The 23,833-nt window shown below is 38.8% G+C and overlaps 1 protein-coding gene and 1 long non-coding RNA gene across 2 annotated transcripts; one reads left to right on the top strand and one right to left on the bottom strand.

The window, feature by feature from the left end:
- Positions 1-609: 609 nt before the first annotated feature.
- Positions 610-22,127, bottom strand: LOC132112950 (spectrin beta chain, erythrocytic-like). The gene is made up of 36 exons (XM_059520714.1): positions 21,553-22,127; positions 13,368-13,519; positions 13,104-13,277; positions 12,295-12,401; positions 12,104-12,184; positions 11,726-11,841; positions 11,524-11,636; positions 11,247-11,434; positions 11,040-11,157; positions 10,464-10,622; positions 10,023-10,325; positions 9,746-9,896; positions 8,762-9,632; positions 8,514-8,651; positions 7,633-8,392; positions 7,238-7,440; positions 6,470-6,560; positions 6,200-6,346; positions 5,681-5,950; positions 5,302-5,526; positions 5,106-5,195; positions 4,615-4,899; positions 4,316-4,446; positions 3,957-4,161; positions 3,579-3,802; positions 3,212-3,362; positions 2,871-3,115; positions 2,645-2,783; positions 2,474-2,558; positions 2,182-2,378; positions 1,998-2,071; positions 1,846-1,909; positions 1,365-1,621; positions 1,050-1,223; positions 893-935; positions 610-794 (listed from the first exon to the last, which is right to left on the bottom strand). The coding sequence occupies exons 1-36, from the start codon at positions 22,073-22,075 to the stop codon at positions 612-614; spliced, it is 7,437 nt and encodes a 2,478-aa protein (XP_059376697.1). The 5' UTR covers positions 22,076-22,127; the 3' UTR covers positions 610-611.
- On the top strand, positions 790-1,903 carry LOC132112951 (uncharacterized). Its single transcript, XR_009425060.1, has 4 exons — positions 790-962; positions 1,083-1,243; positions 1,387-1,674; positions 1,751-1,903. It is a non-coding gene; the product is annotated as an uncharacterized LOC132112951 (long non-coding RNA).
- Positions 22,128-23,833: the final 1,706 nt, after the last annotated feature.

The following is a 23,833-nucleotide window of genomic DNA, read 5'->3' as shown; positions in this document are numbered from 1 at the left end:
TAAACACTGTGCTTATTGCATATAGTGCATGTTAACATGTTAACATGTTAACATGTTAACATGTTAACATATAGTGCATGTTAATAGTACAGTGTTAAACACCTTCATTATCACACCTGCTAGCTGATGACCATTTACAAAAACAAACACCTCTCCTATGTCATCCTCTGTTTAAATTCTATAAGTTCCGATGCAAAGAGCACAGTATTACATTTGCAACCATTTTAAAGGAATAAGGCAGATTAACAAAACTAAGCATGTTTTTTATAGTCAAAATACATACTTAAGCATGCCTAGAAGAAACTCAACACATAAAAAAAACCCAAGACAAAAATAACTAATTTTTTCTAACAAATATTTTTGGTTAAATTTGATCGGTTTCTGTGCTTTTATTTGTATACAGAGTGAATGTGGCATGTGACTTTAGTATCAGAAAAACACAGCAGAACATAAAAAAGCAAACTCGTGGACATTAGCAACACCTCATTAGCTTAGATACAGGCAGCAGTGTAATCAACATTTCAATATAGCTAAATTCTTACAAATTAATATGTTTAAAAAAAAAGTATCAATCTGTTCCATTTCACTTGTGTCACATTCTGTCCAGGAGTTTATTTCTTCTTAGCGAACAGACTAAACCTTTTCTCCTTTTCCTTCTTGGTTGAGGGAACCTCTAGAGTAGAAGAAGGTGGAGGTAGGCTTTGTGCCTTCACTCCTGATGGCCCTGCAACTGGTTCTTCTGTTACAGTTTGTGATGCCTGTTCTATAGCCTGAGTCCAGTTCTGGAGTTCCTCCTGTGGTCATAAAAACATACATAATTAATGTTTTTTACTGGCATATTTCAAAGAATATATTAACTAATAAGGAACAGTAGAAGCAGTCAATAGGGTACCTCATCTTTACACTGGAACAGATATTCATTTCCATCTTCAAGTCTGGCATATGGAACAAGGATAAAACAAGTAAGCCCTATATGTAATATATTTCACAACACTTAAATACATTTTTATTAAAAAATTAATATCAAGGTTGATGACCAAGACCCTTACCGGAGTTTGAACACCTGCTTCTTTTTCTTATAGTTAGTCAAGATCTCGCAAGAAGCATTGGTTAGGTTCAGGGGTTCCTCACCATGGTAGGTGACACTGTGACTAAAGCTCTTGGCGTCCTTGTAAGCAGTGAGCTGCCCAGGTTTAAGCACACAGTAAATGTTGTTCCAGGACCTGAGACAAGACATGAGAAGGTGGACAGTTTAAATTAAGTTCAACAGTAAAATGATGACTACTTTTGATTTAGCCAAATTCACTGTTATATTCCTGGTCAATGGCTTGGACACTTCTAGTTGTCTCTAGACAACAACTAACCTGTTGGATGCCTTCTTATTAGATCCCTCCATCTCATGTTTGCGGGATAGAGGTCCCTCCATCAAGACTGATTGAACTTGTGAGGATTCAGTGGGAAGCGTGGCAGCTTTTTCTGTCTCTTTGGTAACCTGGATGGATGTGGAAGGGTCCAGCTCCAGTGAGCCACTTTCCTGCATTTCTGAGATCAAAGGCACAGTGGATTCCCCTGCTGTGCCATCAAATCCCACGGAACTTGGCTCTATTACTCCTAAACCAGACTGAAGATCACAAAAGAACAAAGTTTGAGTACAGATTCAAACAAGTATTCCAGGTATTCATTTAACAAACATTTAGAGTACAAAAAGTTAAATTATATTTTTGGGTATTGCATGCTGTATTTGCAATAGGAGATGACAACATGAAATGTGAAAGAATGTCTGATAAGAAGAATGTTGTTAATGAAGAGAAAGATGATGAGATTCCTACAAAAACCTGAACTCACCAGAGACTGTTCTTCTGTGGTGTAGATTTGTGAAGACTCCTCTACAAACCCGGTGTCTTCTCTCCTAAGGTCAAAGTTTGAATGTCAAATTTTAGTATGGAATTTGCCGTTAGGGAGGTACAGTGTTACCAAGATTATATATATATATACACCTGCTCTCTTTTTCCGCCTCTTGTCTATACTGTTCTATGTCCTGTTGTTGTTTCCGAATTTCCAACAGCTCCAACTGCAACATATTATTAATAGTCAATGAATGGTGACTGCCAATGCAAACAATTCACATAATTTGAGGTATCATTTCCGAGTTTAATATGTCAAAGTTTAAAACACACATACTGTTGTAAGACGTTCTAGTGCTGAGAAACGCTCTTCCCATGTAGCAGTGGATTTCTCGAAGGCTTCATGTCTCTTGAGCAGTTTTTCAACCTCATCCACTGTCTCACCCAGATCCCTGCTGGCCACGTATGGCTCCTGGGCAATCAGCCAGGCCTCTGCCACAGATGCATCCCTGGCAAACTGACATACCTCCAACACTAGAGGGAGATATAATCATAAGCAGCTGTAATATGCAGTAGTTTGTATGTTTTTGTGTCTTTTCATGCATGTTTGTTGACATTTATGGACTTACAAAGTCTAAGCCATTCCCATCTTTCATCCCATTTGAGCATCATCTCTTTCCTCTTCTCTACTAGTTGCATCAGCTTCTCTTTAATCTGTGAGCACAAGAAGTGTACATGCAATTGATGCCTTTCCGGACACTTCATTGTGGCTACACCTGCTACCCTCCATGTCTGTTTACCTCTGCAGAGTCCTTATGCTTGCGTTCCAGGAGGGCTCGGCCCAGCTCCACACACTGATTAAACTTTGGCCCACGCGTCTCAATTTCAGCACGGATCCCTTGGTGATACTTAATCAGGAGCTCCACTGAGGAGACATCTCTTCATTGGACAACGAGAAACAAATTTCAACACTAAGAAGAACATAGATATCTCTACTGTAATAATTACAATTATACATTTCCATACCGTGGCTTTTCCTGTGTCTCTATCTGCTGACTGATGCTTTCCATCCAGGCCAGCAGGTCTCTCACCATGGTGAAGAAGCGGAATTTGTCTGCAGTATCCTCCAACTGCTTCCTCCTGCCTGCGCAAGCTGCCAGCAGACCATTCCAGGCCTCCACAACCTCTTTTTCAGTTGCTTGAATAGCAGTGGCCTGGTCTCCTGCATACTGGGCATACAGTCTAGTTGCAGTCTCCCGGAATTGTTTCACCTGCAAGGAAAGAGATATGAAAAATCCCTAACTTTTTTAGATAAATATGTACAAGCCAGAGATCAATATAATAATGTGATAATGTGTTTCCCTTGCCTGTTTGCCAAGGGAGCTGATGGCTCTTTCAAATGCAGCATGCATTCGGTGGAAGGACTCTGCTTTGCTGAAGTCTTCTCCCAGATCCTCAGGAAGCTCATTCTTTTTCTCCTCAATCTGAGTGACTAGCTCCTTACCATCATCAAAATACCTGACCAAATTCACAGAATATTTTAGATAATGTTTTCCATTCTAATTTTGTACCCGTTACAATACTTCACACAGGTGAAGATATTGTGAAATAATTACAGTTTTGTTCCATAGGCTCGTTTTTATGTGAGATACAGTGAGTCAGTAGGAATAATGTGATCTTATAAAAGCACTGCACTCTTTAGTGATTTAATCTATTAAATTAATCCATACTTACTTAAGCAGGTCAAAGGAGGCTGTAAGGAGCTGAGCACGAGTGTCGACGAGCTCCAGCAAATCTGCCCAGCTCTCATTGACTCCATCCTTCCACTCCGCTAGAGTTGCTGCCTCACTGTGGCCTGCTTCAATCAGATCATCTATGATCCGGTTCACAGTGTCTATACGTTCTTGACCCACTGTCCCTGTCTCCCGTGCAAACTCTCTGAACTTATCTCGGAGGATCTAAAATATTAATGGAATCAGGAAAATTTTGATTGTAATTATATTAATCTAAAACATAAATATGAGTGAATACATTGTGTATTGCACATGTCAAAACATGCTTTTGTGTGAGAGACGGTAATTGTCCTTTGCCTGGGGACAAGTTCCTATTTACCGTCACATGGTCCAGGTCTTGTCCCATCTCTTGTGAAGAGGCCACCACATCACGCTCTGCAATCCACTGCTCAAGATCCTTCACTTCACGACTAAGCAAGAAATGATGATATGTGTGGTCTAGCTTCTTTTTGCGGTCCTCTGCAAGCTCCTTCAGCCCAGCATACTGCTTGTCAACTTGTCCTTGTCTCCGGTTGATGGCCTCACTTCACATACAGACAAATAACAAATTAATCTTTGTTATGGACTGTTTTAACCTATACTGAGGTGCCTCAAGATTCAGAGAGATTCATTCAGTTCAGCTTGGCTATCTTATTTCAATATAAAATACATTGTGTAAAGACAATTAGCCCTATATACCCATCTGGGTGCTCTTCAGCCAGCATCTTCTGGGCACGGTCTACCAGCTGCTGGATGGAGTGTGCATAGTCATCCACTGTCTGCTTCAGAAGCAGGTGTCGCTTCAGCATGATCATAGCACTCTGTTCATCCTACAACCCAGAGAGATTAATTGCCAGAGACAGTTTATTTTAGTATGGCTTTTCATTGCACACAAAATTTGGAGCCAGCACTAAGTTTACATAACTTGGCATTTTTGAAGATTTTTTTTTAAAACAAACAGCATAAAACAGCAATACTGTATATGCTGTACACTCTACCTTGGCCTTCTCATCAGCAATCATGTAGAGTTCTTGTTCCCCTATCCAGGCCTCAGCCTCATCTGCATCATTGTAATACTGCTGGGCCTCATTAGAACCATAGAGCCGTGCTCTCCGTTTGGCCATCTCATCCTGCAGCTTTGCCCACAGATCCTGAAGCTTCTTCATCTCCTCAGACATGTGTTCTTCTTCTGGACTACCCTCTGCTGCTGCCACCATTCGCCAACCACGCTCTAATACTTCATCAATGCGTGGCTGGTGACCGTCAATCTCTTTTTGAAGAGACTGTGCATGATATGAAAGGATTGTAATTAGAAGGGTAGGTGATGTATATGAAAGGAGTCATGATCACATGGTGAATATAATGTAAATTACTTCCAATACAAGTTTAAACAGATCATAGATGGAGAAAGTTGTGTCATGTTGTGTTCTGCCAAACTGGATAATAAGGAATGAATTAGGGGTGTATGTGGAAAAAATGTAAAACTCACTTGGTTCTTCTTGATCAGAAGTTGGACAGTCTGAAGATTGTTGCCATGTTCTTCTGACATCGCCATTGGTAACCTCTCATTAACCCAGAGCTGAGGAAAGCAAATCAAAACTTTTATGTAAGAATTCTTTAGGAAGAAAAATCAACAAAAACCAATGATGCATTCTGAGAAGCTGTAATGCTAGGCATGCACATACTATCTCATCTGCAAGATCTCTGAAGAACTGGTGCACTGCCTTAGCGGCCTCCAGCTTGCCCCTGCGTTGGGTGAGAGGTGTGAAGAGCTCCTGGAAATCCCTCTGAAGTGTCTGCTGCTCAATTTCAAGCTCAGGTTGGTCCTCTCTAAGAGAATCATGCTGCTGTACAGCTTCTTGAAGTTCTTCGAGCTCCCGTGCACGATCCTGAACTTGATTCTCTGTCATCTAGGGGAGAATAGGGCAAATTTAAGCAGTATTGTATAAATGATCACCAAATATGGAAAGGCAAAGCACAGACCATAGTTGGCTTCACCTGAGGTACTCTATGGAATTGTAGTAGACACAAAACGATGAAAAAGTAACACATTTAATGTCACACCTGATGTTTCTTGAGTAAGATGTTGGCACTAGTAAGATCCTTAACTTCTTCATCCACATCACCCTGGAGCTGCTGCTGCAATTTAGCCAACCATTTCTTCAGGTCAGCAAGGCTCTGATCAAACAGCTCAGAACGGTTTGCATCAAAAAGCAGCCGAGCCTTCTCCTGTGTGGTGCTCTCCAGCTTATCCCATAGTTCATGAAGCTTAGCAAGACGATCGGTGACAATGGGCTCAAACTCAGGCTTGGATTCCATCAATTCCTGTCCCTCCTAATATGAGCATGGTTGAAATATTCATTTTTTTCAGTCATTTCAACACATTGATACTAGAGCTTCAACAGAATCTTATATTGTTTAATAACAAATTAGTGCTCAAGGTAGGTATGTCCTTAAATGTTTAAAAGTTATTGTAAAAAGAATTCCTGTATGAAAATTGGATGTTTTTTTTTTCCTTTTGCTTTTAACTTCGGAAACCCAACTGCAGTGCTTTATTAAAGTGCATATAAAATTGGCATATACCTTATCAATATTATGTAGCCAATCCTTGTTAGATGCTAGTTCTGCCATGAAGGCCTGGTGTTTTTGCCACTTGCTATGGAGGTTACGAGCCTCATCATATGATGTATCCTGTGCTGTCAGCATTTTCTCATTTATCCACAGTGTAAGCTAAAAAAGAGAAGTAAATGTACATTGAATAAGAGAAAAGGTCACAAAGAACTATATGTTCATATTAGAAACAAATGTGTGAGATCTTGCATATATGAACGTTTTGAGTAAAGCATTACTCACATCCTGGGTGTTTTGAAGGAAGTGCTTAAGTTCCCTGTTATCCTTCAGTTTCCCAGAGACTTCATTGGCTTTGTCTCGATTCTTGTTGTACCTGAAGAAATATACACATATTGTAAATACATGAGTTATTTAATGGTTGGCCTTTAGTGCAGAGTGGTGTAAGAAATTTATTTTGTTAAATGTGAATACTGGCAGACATTGAAATGGCTTTTCTTTACTCCTCCATTTTCTCACTGCAGAGAGAACACTTTGAAAAAGCAACATAAGCCAATGGATTAGGTATACTTTCACATAGAGATCAATACCCATCAGGGCAGGCGCCCATCTTAAGGAGCTACAGACTGCCTGGGCTAATAGGGGAAATGCAGGCTACTCCTTTACAGTATAATGCTTCTCTCACACACTGCCAATTCAGCACAAATTCATGGGTGCATGAAGTTTGAGGAGAAACTTTTGATTGCTTTCTAAATTACACTGACATTGTGAGTTGACAAGAGTAAATTATTTGATGTAAATGTTCTTGTCATTCCATTTTATGTACTGGTCCAAAGGATAACTTTTTTTACATAAGATAACTTTTCTTATGTAGGGATGCTAGAGCCTATTGAACTGAAAATGTTTTATACACTTTTACTGTCTTAATTAAGCATGGAATTTGGATTGAAAGGGCAAGTTCATCTGCTAGGTCAAAGAGGAATGTTATATGTAAAATATGTTTTATGTCTGACCTTGGAAGTAAAATAGGTGAAATAATATAAAAAAACAGACCTATCTTCAATAGAGCCCATCTTGTCTTTGACCCTTTCTGAGTAAAGGTTTCCACTGTCCACCAGCCTCTGACCAGTCTCCAGTGTGTTGAGTATCTTCTCCTCATTAGCATCCATGGTAGTAACAAAGTCCTCGTGTTTCTTCAGGGCCTTCTCTGCTCCATCCAGGGTGTGAGGCTTGTCTATGTGGGCTAGAGTGTATTCCTTTTAAAAAGTACAGGAAAAATACACAAAAAGAGATAGCAAATTAAAAGTGAGGAACAATATTATGGAGCTGTAATTGGAGGTTATTTGCAAAAAATATTAAGGAGGTAGCAATATTGGCAAGATTTTGGGTTACCCAAATTTCTATTTCCATTACAATGTTTATCAGATGAATACTAAATGTATGTATACCTGGTTATTTAAGATGGCCTCAGCCTGCTTGGCATCCCTCATGAACTGTTGGAAGCCAAGACCCTGATCTAGGAAGCTCTTGCGGCTGTCCCACATTTTGTGCAGCTCATCCCATCCCTTATCAAGACCGTCCAGCCTCTGCTCCAGCTGCTGGTACTGAGGATCATCTTCTTGGCCCTGAATGACAGCTGCTCCTGTGTCCTTCACACGGTGGTAGTCTTCTTCATGGCTATCCATATCAGCTCTCACAGCATCATGAAGACTCAGGAAATGCTCAGCCTCTGGTAAACCATCAGGAATATCTTCAGATGCAACAGCCTTCTGTGTCTTGAAAAGCCAGGCTTGAAAATCATCCATGTCCTGTAGGAATGTTTGCAGTTTGCTGACCTCCCCAAGAGAGTCTTCACGGTTTTTCAGGGTGCGTTTCAAGGTGTCCCATGCTGCATCCAACTCTTCCTGTCTGGCAAGTATATCAGAAGCATGCTCTGGGTGGTCCATCACAAGCTTCTGGGCCTCATTACGCAGGAAATCCAACTTATCTTGGATGGCAGCAAGGTCTCTTTCCATGCCAAAGAGCTTTCTCTGAATGGTAATGACTGCAGCCAGGTCATTCCCAAGGTCTTGTGTTGACTCAATGACCCGTGTCTTCTCTTTTATCCATGCTTTTGTCTCATCACATTCCAGATCATAATTATGTAGGCTGAGGGCTGAATCTACTTTGTGTTTCTTATCCTCTACCATTGCTTTAAAAGCTTCCCATCTATGGGAAGAGATAAAAAGGAAAATCTTTACTGAAAATTCTTAATGTACAAAGGTACATTACTGATTATTTATAAAGTATTTTTCTATTTGGATTTCACATCCAGGATTATAACTCTTACCTCCTATTGAGACGAGTTTGACATTCTTTCACTTGTTTTGTTTGTGGATGTCTGCTGTCTTCAAGTTGTTTGGCTGCTTTATTGATGTTGTCAACCCGAGCCTGCATATTACCCATTTCCTGAGCAAGAATGCTTAGCCTGCAAACAAACAGAAAATTTTATAACAGTGGCATAAATTGGAATAGTTTTCCAGTTTATGAAACACACTTACACTACTGTCTCTGTGTTCATAAAACTAATAGCAATACCTATTTTGTACAATTTCTAGATCTTCCAAATTCTCTGGTGTCTCCAGCCCAACCAGCCATGTCTCCTTCTGGCCCATCCAGAGCTCACAAGCATCTGTCTCACTGAATATTTTGTAAAGAGCCATGGTGTCATCCAGCTTCTTCTGCCTCAGGTCTGAGAGGGTCAAAAGCTCAATATACATATCCCGGATATCGTTCAGACGCCCGTGAATGTCTGGTGTACTCCTTAATTCCTCAGGAAGTGCATTGGCCTGTTTGGATAGAGCGTCAATTGTGGCTCCGTTCTTAGCAGCCTCATCTCTCAAGTCACGGTGTTTCTTGAGCAGTCGCTGTGTAGTGTACTCATCATGCCCAACATCATCACTGCTCATCTGCCGCATAGCATCAACTAGCCAGGCTTTGAGGTCATCAGCATCACCCTGAAACTGGAAGAAACTTTGGGTGTCTTGCAGATTTTGTTTACGGAAGGCGGCCAGTTCCTCCAGCTGCTGCCACTGATTTCGTACATCATCCATTCGCTGCTGCACTTTGGGGGAACCCAAGTGCTTGGCCTGAATCATTCTCTCTCCCTCATCCATCACCTGCTTCAAGTTGTCCTGTCTGGCAGCAAGCTCATCCTCAAAGACACTATGTTTGCTCTGCAGTACCAGCACACTGGTCAGGTCCTTACCATAGTCAAGAGAGGAGAAGATGTGCTCCTTTTCCCGAATCCAGCTCTCCAATTCTGCAATCTCCCATAAAAAGTTCCAAAGTCGTCGTGACTGCTCAAGTCTGGCTTTCCTCTGAGCTGCCAGAGCACACAACTCATGGTAGCACAGGTCCAAGTGTTGTACCCGATCACGGATTACTTGTGGGTCACATGGTTTATAACCTAGAAAATTTAGAGCAGAAAAGTAAAATAACAATGTCATAATGTGTTACAACTGCAACAAAAAGACTACAGAGTGCATCACATCTATTATATAAGGATTCAACTGTACTCACTGTCACCATTGGCAAATTTAAGAGCAGCTGCATTGGCTGATCGTACTCTTTCTGCCTGCACTGCTATATCCGCTTCTAGCAATGAATGTTTCTGCAACAAGTCTTCCACTTCCAGTAAGTGTTTTCCAAAGTCTGGGGACAATAGTTGGCTCTGAATAACAAATGACACATTAGAATATTGATAATGTGGTTTTGCTTCAGTTACATGAGTTCCAACCATTATATTTAAGCAGAGCATATAAATCAAGGACACAATTTACAAATTGGTCCTACCTACCTTCATTTCATCCATCCAGCTAATGATGTGGAGCATCTCCTGGAAGATTCTCTGAAGGGTAAGGTTCTTGTCTAAACGACCTCTGCGAGCTTTCAGAAGCTCCTGCAGGTAGTCCCACAGCCTCAAGATATTGTCTTTTCTTGCATCAATGCGTTTAGCATCATGGTATCGTTCTGCTTCCAGTTCTTTAGACAGGGCCACCAGTGCCTTAACACGTTCTTCATATGCAGCAATGTCGGTCTCTATCGCATCATGTTTCTTCTTAGCTGCTTCCACTGCTGGTAAGTCATAGCCAAAGTTGTCCTTTAAAGTAGAAAGTAAAATAATGATCATTAATGTCAATCTGCAGGTGTTGGCAACCATGAAATGATGGGTATCTAAATAAATAAAGGCTCTCAGCACCTTTCATCTTTTAGATAAAAGCTGTGGATATTGAGTTACCTGTGTAACCAGTCTCTGATTCTCTTGAAGCCAGGTCTCTCTCATAGCTGCCTTCCTGTCAAAGCGACGAGCCATCTGCTCCAGTTTTTCCTGCCTAATGAGTTCATCTCTTAGGACCCGCTCACGGTCATGTTCTGCCTTCTCCAACCGCTCCCATGCCTAAGAAGACATGCACAGGCACACACACACAGCTCAGAGCCTCTCGGACCACTTGATTTATTATTATGTTCAATTTTTGTCACCGTCCCTACATAAAATGTACACAAAGTGGTTAAGAATAACTGGTGTGTTTCATAACAATGTTTTTCATGGATTTATTGATATAACTGTGCTTATTGTGCCCCCATTTAAAGTTAGATACAGGATATTTCTACTCAGTCTCACCCTTACTACTATATATTATATTGTTCAAAGTTTAGAAGATAAAAGGCAAAGACTGTTTAACAGATACAGGTTCAGAAATAGGGTCATGTTCAAAGCCTGACAAGTGGCATTATATTGCACCTTCGCTCACTGGAGGTTGGAAATTCATATTCCTGAGTTTAAATCAATGCAGCATTAACCTTAGCATCTTACCTTGTTGATATCAGACACCAGTGCACCCTCTTTAGGTGTGTAGACTCTCTGATTGTTGGCTCTCATTCTGCTCTGGATGGTAAACAGCAGTACTTCCAAGTTGCCTTTCTCCTGAAATCTGAAGAGTAAGAGTTAAAAAGTTGGTTGCTTAGCAGTTGGTTGCTTACTACAAAAAAGAGACATTTGTACATAAATAGCCTGAATTACTTAGGTGGTTTCTCCACGGTACGGTAAGAGTTGAAAGCCTGAAGTTGCTGTTGGACACCTGTAAGGGAGTTAGCAAGCTTGCGGTTGTTCAGCACAATAATGGTTTGCTCAATCCATATTAGCAGGTCTGATGACAATGTCTCATACTTCTTAATCATCTTCTCTGTTTCAATGGCCTGGTCTAGCACCTGTAGAATATGAGTATAGGTCAATTAAAATGTCCTCTTGCAATAAACACATAAAATTCACATGGAAGCGGACTAGCTCAAATTAACACCTTGCCAACTCGCTTGCCCTCAACTGCCAGAGCTTTCATCTTGGAGAAGTAGTGGTAAAATGCAACAACGTATGTGATTATGGACTTCTCATCAGGGTTCTCAGTGAATACATCTGCAAACAATAAAATATACATTAGTTTTTTCTATAATGGGAGGATAATTATTAAATGTTTGGCTTAATAGTCAGCAGGTGTTACTTGCCTTCTGGGTCCAGGAGCTTGGTGACACCAAGCTTTTTTTCAGCTACATTAAAGGCCTGCTGAAGATTGTGAGTGGGATTGGACCTCTGTAGATTGCCATAATCCACCAGATCCGGCCTTATAGAGTGAAATGAAGAGGTTATATCTATTTCTTTTATTGATAGGATAGTATGAAGAGGAACAGGATCAGTTTCATTTCTCAGTGGTTGCTAGAAATTCTAAGACATCTAATCTAAATTCTTAGGGAAATCTAAGAAACATATGAGCACATCTGCTCAGTGTATGTCAATGCATGTCTTCTAACCACTAAACAATATCCCCACAAGCTATTTGATCTTAATATTTACATTTTGTCCTAATTTTCTTTTATATTTATCACCTGTGTTTGTGAATGAGAGCGTTGAAAGCCATGCCATCTTTCCAGCTTGTGGTGAAATTGGTGATGTTTACATTGGGGTACCTGCAGAGACAAAACGACTTCAGACAAATCTGCAACCACAGATTTCTCATAAAAATAGAAGATTTGCTGTCAGCTTAATTACTATTAAAGTATGACCACTGTTGTCCTACCCTGCAGTCTTCATCTGGCACCAGAGGAGCAGTGCATCTTTGGCTGAGCGGGTCTCTTGCCGGCCTGTCTGGTCAGCTTGTCCTGTCTCTACTATAATGTCTTGAATCTGTATAAGAAAAGAAAATGAACAAAAACTGAAATAAATCCCACATGTGCATTTAAACTATATTCATACCTCTTTCTGGACCTCTTATTGTATTTCGTTCAACTAGACATTCCTTTTGATTTGAAGCATTTAAAAGCAGTAAGTTCTAATATTGGTTGACATATCATGTACTCTAAATCTTACATTAATTAGAAGAGCTACTGTAAGCTGCCCTTGAGCATCCATTATTGGATATGCAGAGCAGAGAGATATGCATTTTTACTTTATTTAGATTCTGACATTTTATGTCTCAATAGTTTGCACATCACTGTGGGAAGCAGGCAGAATAAAGAGCAGTCAACAATAACCTTTTCTGTCTTTTTCCTTTAATTTTTGAGGGTCTGAATTGTGTAGCAGACTATAGCGTTTGAAGTAGCTGGGCTAAAAATATCAAGCTATCAAAATAAGAGATGTAAAAATAAATGAAAGCTTTTCCAATCAGGCAAATAAATGTAAGCTTTCTTATCAGCCAAAGAAACATTACAAAAACCGCTGTAGTCCACTGTATCATAAGGATTGGTTTGTTCAGTTTTATAGCCTGAAAATGTTTTATTTTATTTTTTAATATCTAAACTTTGCTTACCCCTTATTGTTTGCTTTAAATTATACATAGAGGCACAAAATGAATAGATTTGGTCAAAAAGTATAGAATAACTGGCTGACCTGGAAACGAAGAATGATGGTCCAGATAAGGCCTAGGATGAGCCGGTGGTTCCCATCTACAATATCATGTGATCCCATGTTCTCTAAGTGCACCCTCTGTTCCTTTAGAAACTGTAAAGCTTTGTCCACATTCTCAAGACAGTGGATCCGCATTCGGCCCTTGGTTGGCTTGGGCTGAAGGGTGGAAAAAGATTGAGAGTCAAAGATATTAATGGAATCACTTGGAATGATTGTGGTGTGGCCAAATCTAGGCTTGACACTCACCAGTCTCTCCCCTGACAGAACCTCCAGTAGTTTGATGAGCATTCTCCCATCCCGAAGGTCTAGATAGAGATCTGAGATTCGACAGTTGACTCTGGCTAATATTGAATTCACCCATTTTGTGAAGGTCTTCTTCTGGACAGCCTCTCGCTCATCTAGTTTGTACAGCAAGGGAAAAACATTCAGCTACTCTGACGTGGCCTAGTAGATTCACATCTGATGATTTATTTGCATGGAAAATAATGTAAATGGTTACATTATAAAAAATAATTATTTGAATCTCAGGAATATATCAGAATCAAAGTAATAAAATAAAAATATATATTTTGCATAAATAAATAGGCCTATTTGTAGGACCAATAATATTATTTTCTTTTTTTTTGGCAAAGTGAAAATTTTATGGCAATAAGCATTTTCATTTTCATATCATCTTAAATTAAATTCAGTACAATAAACACTGTAATGATATTTACTCAGAATTGTGCAAAAATAATGTTCAAATGTTTAAAAAAATACATTACTGTAGATGTGTGTAATTGTGAATGTGCTCAACTGTACTGAAAATAATGTCACAATGCAAAAAATCTTAATGGCCATAAAAATAGGCTTCATTTTTATGATTGCTGGAGTTTTCTTGACATTCACCCATTTAGATGGAGAAAAGACATACATGGAATATTTTTATAACTCAAACCTTCAAAACCCTATTTTTAGACAGACTGTCACAACCATACAATGATTATTCAATATAATCTATGTATTTATATTCTTCATAGTGTATATTTATGTATGACCATGTGTTTCTCATCAGCAAGTTTTCTGCAGCACGACATATATTTAAGTTTCTGCCACAAAAAGATCAAAATTGTGCATTCTTAATGCGTTTCATAAATGATTCAGATCCTATAGCTGCAGGAACCTGGAAAGATGGAGGGATGGAAATAACAAAAAGAGAGGTAAAAAAAAAAACAGAGTGGGAGAAAAAGACATTATGAAACGCCCCCTGTGGGATTGTTGTTAACTAAGTTGTAAGTTGTTATGTAACTAAAACATTATAATGTGAAGTGGGTGAAGAATGTATGCATGCTTTTTAGCCAATCTAGATTACCTTCCCATTTATGCATAAACTACAGCTAAACTGTCTCAGACTTGACCCTCTTCTTGTCTCAGCCTTGAATCAGACTCAGCCTTCTCAGGTCTTGGTCTGGATTTGGATTCAAATGAACTGATCTCAGCTACAACACTGACGTTGTGCCATATTTTCTGAATGAGATTCTAAAAAGGCATGTTTTGGCAAATGGATTGGTGCTTTAGTCCCACTTTATATTAGGTGGCCTCAAATACTATGTACTTACATTTAAATGAATCATTTGATAAAATGCACTTATAGTACGTATACATATGTTTTTATTTGTACTTTTTTTTAAATACCTGCATGTAATTGCATATGTAGTTAATTTCTGTAATTACATTTATAATTACACTGTTGTAATTATACACTGTTTTTTGGAAATAGGCATATTTTCCAACTCCCCTAGAGTTAAACAGTTTAGTTTTACCGTTTTCTAATCAATTCAGCCAATCTCCGGGTCTGGCGGTAGCCCTTTTAGCTTAGATTAGCATAAATCACTCAATCTGATTAGACCATTAGCATCTTGCTCAAAAATGACCAAAAAGTTTCAATATTTTTCCTATTTAGTGATATTACACAGCGCCTGAAAATTATGGCTGGGTAAAAAAAAAAGATTTTTCGATTAATCGTTTTTTTAAAATGTGGTTGATTCAAAATCGATTCTCAAAGGCCATGATATTTATTTCCGCAAACATTGAACGCAAGATTAACGTTAATCTAATAATTAGTCTTCTCCACTAGATGTCACCCTCTTATTTTTCTTGCACGATGTTACCAAGGAGCGAGAGGCGAACCTGTCATTTATACATTCAGTGCTTAAAAAGGCGGTTTCGGGTGCTTTGTTGAAGTTGATGCCGCCTTCACATAAAAAGTCAGAGGTATGGAAGCATTTTAGATTTCACAAGACAACGACGATAGTGTTGTGGAAAAGAACAAAGCTGTTTGCGTGATTTGTAATGCAGAGGTGAAATGCTGTAGCAATACTACAAATCTGAATGCATTCATCATGTATGAATTTCTTTCTTCTGTTGAACACATAAGTTGACTTCCATAATATTGAAAAAAAAAAGTGTGGTTCCCCATATTTTTCTAAATATCTTTTTTTTTTGTTCAGCAGAAGAAATTATTATACATGATGAATAATACATACATAAATGACATTTTTTTATTTTTGTATGAACTATCACCAATAAGCCAGTATTATTTGTCCTACATTGTTCATAGGCTTGTAGCCTCAATGTTACAGCAAATTTTGTACAATTGTATGATTATGTTATCTTAAAAATGAAATAACTTGATGCTGTTTGATCAAGGAATGTGACTGTTCTGACTTTTTTCAGCATACATTTTTCATCTTGCATCAAAATTGTATTGTATTTATTTAACACAATTGTATGCATTTGAAAATTAGAGATGGGTTTTGTTTTAATGTACCTAAGATAAAATAATTTAATATACAGGTTTCTGGCACTTAATTTCTTTTTATTAATTACCCACTTGTAAACTTATGTTCACTGTTCTTTTTTATAAATATAGTATTTGTATTAAATCTATATTGATTGAGTTGGATCGAGAATCGAGTATAGAAAATCAAATCAAGAATCGAGTATAGAAAATCGGTCAAGAATCGAAATCGAAAATCGAATCGAGAACCGAAATAGAATCGATTTGAGAGCTTGTGAATCGAAATCGAATCGATCTGGAACATCTGAATCGATACCCAGCCCTACTGAAAATAGTCCCCAGCAACTCTGCTATTGCTGCAACTACACAAACTAGTCAGGGACTATTTTCAGGCACTGCGTTATATCACTGCTCCTCCTGCAACCATGGTACAGCAGCAAAGTTCCTTGATTATTACGCCAGAATGAGAGTATAGCTCCTATCCATATCGGCCTAGGAAAAATATAGAAACTCTTTGGTCATTTTTGAGCGAGATGTTAATGGTGTAATCCGATTCAATGATCTATGCTAAGCTAAGCTAAAACTGCTACCACCAGATCTGGAGATAGGCTGAATGGATTTGAAAATGGTAAAACTCCACTGTTTAACTACTGTAGGTGAGTTGGAAAATTAGTCTATTTTCAAAAAAATGTAGTGTTCCTTTACGCACCCTTAAACGTATCCATACCACCAAACCTGTCCCTAACTTTACCCGTAAATAACCTCAATAGCAGCAAAAGTGTTTTGCAATACAATATGAACACAATAAGTACATATTACATAACATAAGTTTTATCAAGTACATTGTTTTGAGGCCACCTAATATAAAATGGGTCTGTTGTAGGACTGGGCGATATGGGCAAAAATTCATATCTCAGTATTTTTTGGCCGATTTGCGATAGTATATATCACTGTATTTTCATTTTTAAAAGTACAATTTGTAAGATATTTGCAGTAAAATGTCCAAAAACCATTAGTGTTCTATATTTTGTTCAGCTGATTATTACTAACAATATCTCATGTTTTCAACTACTTGTAAATCATGAGAAAATTCCCATTCTAAACAGTGACACGGGGCAGTGCAGTCGCCTGTCAATGACGTTAGTTACCCTTTGTTACCGCCTTTACTGATGTAGAAACCACATGACAACAGTGTCGTGGACAAATGCGGAAGTAGTGTCTAGCGTCCAGCAAACCACTAGCTTGCTTCAAGCAGTTCCTTATTTACTTCTGTTTACTGTCTGCCGCTGGTTCTGTCGACAAGGACAGCTCCCGTAAATGTAAAACAAAAATGAATGTAATTATGTTAGACTTTACATTATGTGCAAAGAGGGGTTAAAATCACATTTCATTCTTACATCGTAACAGTGCAATCTAAAAACATAAATAAGGCTTTTAAAGCGGAAGATTAAATTCACTAAACTTAAAATGAAAATAAATTTTAATAAATTTTGGCTATTTTGATTACCTCATTTCAGTCACTTTACAGTCAGTGCTATCATAAAAATAGATTTATTTGTAGGTTTAAAAATCTTCATGTCACATTTATTGTCCAACTACAAATATTTCAGCGAAATGTATATTTTAGTCAGAATTATTGTGCTCCTATTTAATTGAGCTCTGTCTGTTTGGCGCACATGTGTTCACTGAAGTCAGGGTAGAGAATCCCAGAAGGTTCATGCACTTCTGACAGAAAAATTTGAATATTTCCCTGGCTTTCTAACATTTACAAATGGACAATATACCAGTGAAATGTAAGTTCTGCATTCAGGAAGACAGCACATCTCAAACACATTAAACAGCGCGAGCAGTCTGTGTCTCTTGTCAGCGGCACATGCAGCCTTTCTGTCAGTACATATAAACTAATATGCAAAATGAAAGTATGTCTTGCCAGTTTTTAAAGGCCTTAATATGAAGCTTGTAACATGTTTAGAACAAATTGGATTATGCACTTTCTCCGAAGCAGCTCAGTCTGTGTCCTCCGTCCTCTTTCAGATGTGCTCGTATTAAACTACTGTATATCGATATAAATGGTATTGCCTCAAATAGAATTGATTATAAAGAAAATATTGATATATCGTACAAACTCGATATACCACCCAGCCCTAGTCTGTTGCTTTAAAAATAAAGAAATACTTGTGTAGAACAGTGTTGGACCAAAAGCACATTCTTTGGCAGTATATCTGTAGAGACAAAATAGCTTTCATTTTGCCATAAACATTTACATTTGAAATTAGAGCTGAAACAACGAATCGATTTAATCGATAAAAATCGATTATTAAAATAGTTGTCAACTAATTTAGTCATCGATTCGTTGCTAAATAACTTTTATTTGCCGTAAGCGGCTCATTTCGTGCATATTTCAAATCTGCGGTGACCAAAGTGTGGCAGTAATGAGCCATCGGAGGTTTTACTCAGCCAGTACATACGGAGAAGTAGCGAATAGCCAATAGCTGGCCTCGTTTTATGTCACGTGCTTCCCGAACAGCGTCTCTGCAGCATTTAGCGGGATGTGGGAGACTGGGAGTACTTTACTTTGAGCCTTCAAAAAAGAAGAGTAACCTGTAAACTCTGCACTACTGAACTGTTTAAGGGGACGTTCACATATCGCGTCTTTTGCGCGCTCAAGTTCGTTATTTCCAACACCGCACCGCATCGAGTTAAAAACATCTCAACTTTTCATGATGCTGCAAGCGCATCGCGGGTCATGTGACAAGAACTAACCAATCAGCTTCATCCTTTCCCGTAACAACGTTAAAAGCTCAGTCAAGATGAAAGGAACAGCTGATCATAGTTGTATATGGATTTCCATTTTGAAATAAATTTAGTAGCAGAGCTACTGCAAGTGATTTTTTGAGCTGCAAATCCATTTATCCTTTGCTGAAATTTCCGCGTCTTCAAGGAGAGAGCACGTCATGGTTGCTTATCAAAGGCAGACGCCTCAGGGGCGCTTCTGCGCGAGCGCTTTGGAAAGAAGGAGAAAGCGGTGCGACTAGCGTTTTCCACGCGTTTTTAGGCACGATATGTGAACGGCCCCTAAGACTTTTATTTGTGCAGATTCTCCAGTACAATGTTGTTTGCAAATGTTTAGTCGTAAAAGCTGATAACATTGCTTTTTAACAGTTAACATTTAAAGCTTTACAAACATGTTCTGTGGTCAGTTTGTCGTTTACCAGTTCATAATTCAGTCGTGCAGCCTAATTATGACTGAATGAGAGAGGTAAATGTTTAAAGATATTTGAAATGCACTTTTTTTCTAAGTATTCACTGCTCTTTTTCACACAGCAGGTTTTTTGTGTGTGACTGTCCAATTTTTTTTTTTCTGGACAACCTTCTGATGGATTTTACTTTAAATTGTGAGTTCCATTCAGGTTTCATGCCATTGGCACTTTATTCGAAGGATTGTTTACAATTTCACAGCATAAGCTATAAAGCTGTTTCCCAGTAAATAATAAAATACAATGCACTGCAATTTTATTCTGTTTTATCCTTATTCTTCGTGAAAATATGTTCTGAAAGATTCCTTAATAAGCTTTGTTCGGGATGTTAAACTACTTTAGGAGCTCTAAGGACTGCCATGGTGAAAACATTATTTGAAATCTCCTTGTGAAATTTGCTATTGTATGGGTCAGTGTTCTGATTGCAGAAGAGTTCGACAAAGGATTACTAACACAATAAAACAACTCCAGGTATATTTTTGATTAGGATATGACAGTGCAAAATGGTTAAAATCTCTTAAATCTATGCTGAATGATAAAGACCATTTACTAATAATTTACTTGGGGAAAAAATGGGAAAAACTAAAATATAAGTACATAAACCGATTAATCGATTAATCGTAAAAATAATCGACAGATTAATCGATTATCAAAATAATCGTTAGTTGCAGCCCTATTTGAAATGTACAAATCCTGTCATGTTTAATATCATTAATGTTAAAGTTAATGTTTACATGCAGCTATATTTCCAAGTATCTCATCTACCATACCAGGCCATGCTAACGAGACAGACCTTGACTTATTGGGTTACACCAAAAAAAAAACATTTTAAAGGATCAGGTCAGGTAGGAGAAGCTCTATAAAGCAACAACTGCGTTTTAATTTTTAAAGTGCAATTTACCATGTTCCTGTCAGAGTTACGAAAGCTCCAGATGTGCTAAAGCATAATAAGAGAGCTAAACTTGGCAACACTACATATTTCATGATCAAACTACTGCCAAATGATTCCTCTTCCTGTCCACACTTTGTACAGCAGGACTGTAGTCTAACCTCTTCTAAATGATTCTCTCTCTCTCTCCATTAGAACCGCAGTGAGTCTAAATAGAATTTGTTACACCAGGACCCTGCTGATCTCTGATATTCTCTCAAGCTCACATGTAAGGTCTGTGAAATATTCATATTGATGGATTTTCCCTGTACACAACAAGCCAGTGTTTTTCTCCCTCCCCCACAGTAGGCCCCCACTGGATGTGACCTGCAGTCTCACTAAATACTCATACCTGAGTCATTGTTTGAGCTCTGGACCTACAAGATTAGGTTCTTACCAACACAATGTCACAAGTAACAGATATATCCTTCAATATAAATAAGTATGATTTTTCACCCATTTTACGGTCCATCAGAACAAAACTGCTCCATTTTACATAGAACTCAATTCCTAGGTGCTTGCAACTATATTTCTCATGATTGCAACTTTATAGTGACCAACTATGATTATCTTTCACAACTGCGACTTTAGAGCTTACAGTGTGACTTCATATCTCACAGTCTTACTATATTTATTATTGTAACCTTTACCTCACAATTACTTCATTTTTATTTATTCTAAAACGGGTTTCCATAAAAACCATAACCCTAAGTATGAGCGTGAAATTTGGTGATTCATGCCAAACACCATTAACTAGAGCAGTAGAAAAGTAATATGCAAACTAGTCCATGTCAATTTGTCTTTACACTAACAAGGTTTAATCCCTTATATGTATTCATACTATACATGTAAACATTTGTGATAGTTATAGAAAAAATTACTATGAACTATGCTCTGTCTGTTCCACAGCATTAAAAGAAAACTCTCATCAGAGAGAAAGAGGAAGCTCAGTTTTACGCAAATTAACAGTGACAGTCAACTTCTCTCTAAAAATAAACAGAGCTGCCAGCAGAGAATAAGTGAGGTAGGAGACCTTCGATGCTGAATACCCAAAATCAGACAAAATAATTTTTTTCTGTAAGAGGTAGGAATAGCTGAAGACAAGAAGTAGATGGTCTACCAATCACTTTGTAATTCAGCAAGAAAAAGATTGATGTGGTGGGAGGCAAGAAGTATTTTTCCATTGAATGGCATTTCTATGAGTTTGCCATTAAATATTTAGAGGTAACGCAGTGAGCAATTAGGCCGTATATACAGTATAAATAATGAAATTAATAAATACTGCACATAAAAAGACAAACCAGTTCCCACAGCACCCTACAAAAAACAATCAAGCATACCACTTTAACGCCCTTCCCATTCTGGATCTCTACCTAATGACTCCCCTGTGGTGGGGTGGAGGGCTATGCTGGGAAAGACTGCCCCCTTTTTGAGGATGGGAGAAAAAAAAACCCAGCAGGATACTACCTTGCAGTTGTCTAAACCGCCCATCTAGGATGGAGTTGTTGAAGCAGATGTTGGAAGCACTGTAGCTCAGCCAGCGTGCTCGTCTCATACTCCGGGATGGGGACAGGGGGCAAGATGGTGAGGAGTGTGGAGGTGAGGGCCGAAGTCCCCTCGGGGTGCAGATGGAAGAGGATGATGAGGTTGAGACTGAAGAAAGAGTCATGGGCACTACTTTAGGTGCGATGCCCAGTAAAGTTCCGTTTCTCTCTGGCAGGTGCTCGGGTGCGCGAATGTGGGTACTTTTAGGTTTGCTCCCTCTGCTCTGGGCCCTGTAAACTGGCGGGGTGCTTCTGCTCCGACTTCCTGGTGCATTGGTCCTGGTCGGGACTTCTTTAACCGTGGTATATTGCCGGCTGCTGACTTCTCGCACGACTGGGGTAGGGCGGATCGCAATGGTCTCTCTGCTGGTCTTCAAGCTGAGCTTGACCTCCCTCAGCCGGGTCTGGCTCACGGGCACCGTGCGACACAAACAGGGGCTGCTCATCCTCACCACGCTTAACCAACACCCAAGGCTGGGAATGAGCGAGACAAACAGGACACTCTTCTTCCCTCCTTCTGTCTCGAGTCCTGTTATCTTCTCTCTCTTCCTCTTGCCCACCCTCCCTCCCTCTCTCTCTTTCTCCTTCCTTCCCGCCCTCACTCACTCACTCCTCATTTAGCAGTGATGCTGTTGTGCCTCTCCCCGGCAGCACATGGAGTGGTTCTCCAGCCCCTCAGCCATGCATATAATTTTGCCCCCATTCCTGTACGTCCCATTACGCACAGACTCATCTAAAATTTCATAAAATGGCTGTACACATGCTTGTGTATGTTTTGATTTCTTACAAATACAATGTGATGTCAAACTGTAAGTGTGTGCATAAGCGGTTTGGGCCCTGATGTAAATACAAACTACAAATGCATTAATGACTGTGTACTTAGTATACTCAGAGGGATGCATGTCTGTTCAGAAGCTGTAAATCAACGGTGAAGAATGGGAACCACTTCTCCCTCGCTAGCTCGCTCGCCCTCCCTCGCTTTTTAACTCTCTCTGATTGCATTACAGAAAGAGCAGAGCACAGACGCACCGACAGAACACATCACACTCCCCCTGGCTCAGCAACATACACTTGGCTTAAAGAAGCAGGCCAATTTCGAGTACACCATGGCTAATACATTTCAAAACAGAAAGACCTCTAGCCTTAAAAAAACATAACTTATTCTCACAAAACTAAATGCACAACATATAAGTTTTAATTTATATGACATTACAGTATATTTTAGTTAACCATAACTGTTCACCAGTACACTTTAACTAAATATAATATAACCATATTTCAAAGTAATTATGAATATTAAAAAATGTACTTCAATCCTACAATCCTCATTCAAAGAGTTTTCTTTATTTTCATGACTACGAAAATTGTAGATTCACACTGAAGGCATCAGAACTATGAATTAACACATGTGGAATTATATACATAACAAAAAAGTGTGAAACAACTGAAAATATGTCATATTCTAGGTTCTTCAAAGTAGCCACCATTTGCTTTGATTACTGCTTTGCACACTCTTGGCATTCTCTTGATGAGCTTCAAGAGGTAGTCACCTGAAATGGTTCAGGTCCGGTGACTGTGGAGGCCAGGTCATCTGGCGCAGCACCCCATCACTCTCCTTCTTGGTCAAATAGGCCTTGATGCCTTTAGTGTGACTCTACAGTTTTCATAGTCATGAAAATAAAGAAAACTCTTTGAATGAGAAGTTGTGTCCAAACTTTTGGTCTGTACTGTATGTGGAGAAAAAAAACACTTTAAAGTTCAGCTAACTGCCTTTAATATCAATTTAAACTATAGTACATTTTCATTTAATTGCAATTATAATACCCAAAATAAAGCTGTGTTGTTAATTTACTCATCCTCAGGCCATACAAGCTATAAATGCAGATACTTTTTTCTTTAGTCAAACCATAAAGAAGATTTTTAGCTGAAACCGTGTCCTTGGCGATTCTTAAAATGCAAGTCAAATGCTAATGTCACTTTTGAGAATCAAAAAAGTAGCCTATATCAGCCAACAACAAAATGAACACCTGTGGCTCTGACACTATATTGGGGTCTTATGAAGTGAAACAATTGTTCTGTGAAAGAAACCGAACATTATTTACAACATTATTACCTGTAATCCATAGCCTTAGGCAAATGGTCAAGAGAGATGTATGTTTGCGAACGAATCATTCATTTGAACTGGTTCTTTTTGGTGAACTATT

Source organism: Carassius carassius, chromosome 32 (genome assembly GCF_963082965.1).
Source record: "Carassius carassius chromosome 32, fCarCar2.1, whole genome shotgun sequence".
In the NCBI taxonomy this organism is placed as follows: Eukaryota; Metazoa; Chordata; class Actinopteri; order Cypriniformes; family Cyprinidae; genus Carassius; species Carassius carassius.
The sequence above is the reverse complement of the archived record's forward strand: the minus strand, read 5'-3'. Positions and strand labels throughout refer to the sequence as shown.

What these genes read in the sequence shown, in the direction of transcription:
- LOC132112950 (XM_059520714.1), bottom strand. Translation starts at nt 22,075, where the DNA reads ATGAGCAGCCCCTGTTTGTGTCGCACGGTGCCCGTGAGCCAGACCCGG. An exon ending in CAAGCTCCTGGACCCAGAAG is followed by an intron (nt 11,637 to 11,725) that starts GCAAGTAACACC and finishes TATTGTTTGCAG; the next exon opens with ATGTATTCACTGAGAACCCT. An exon ending in TTCTGATCAAGAAGAACCAA is followed by an intron (nt 4,900 to 5,105) that starts GTGAGTTTTACA and finishes TATCATGCACAG; the next exon opens with TCTCTTCAAAAAGAGATTGA.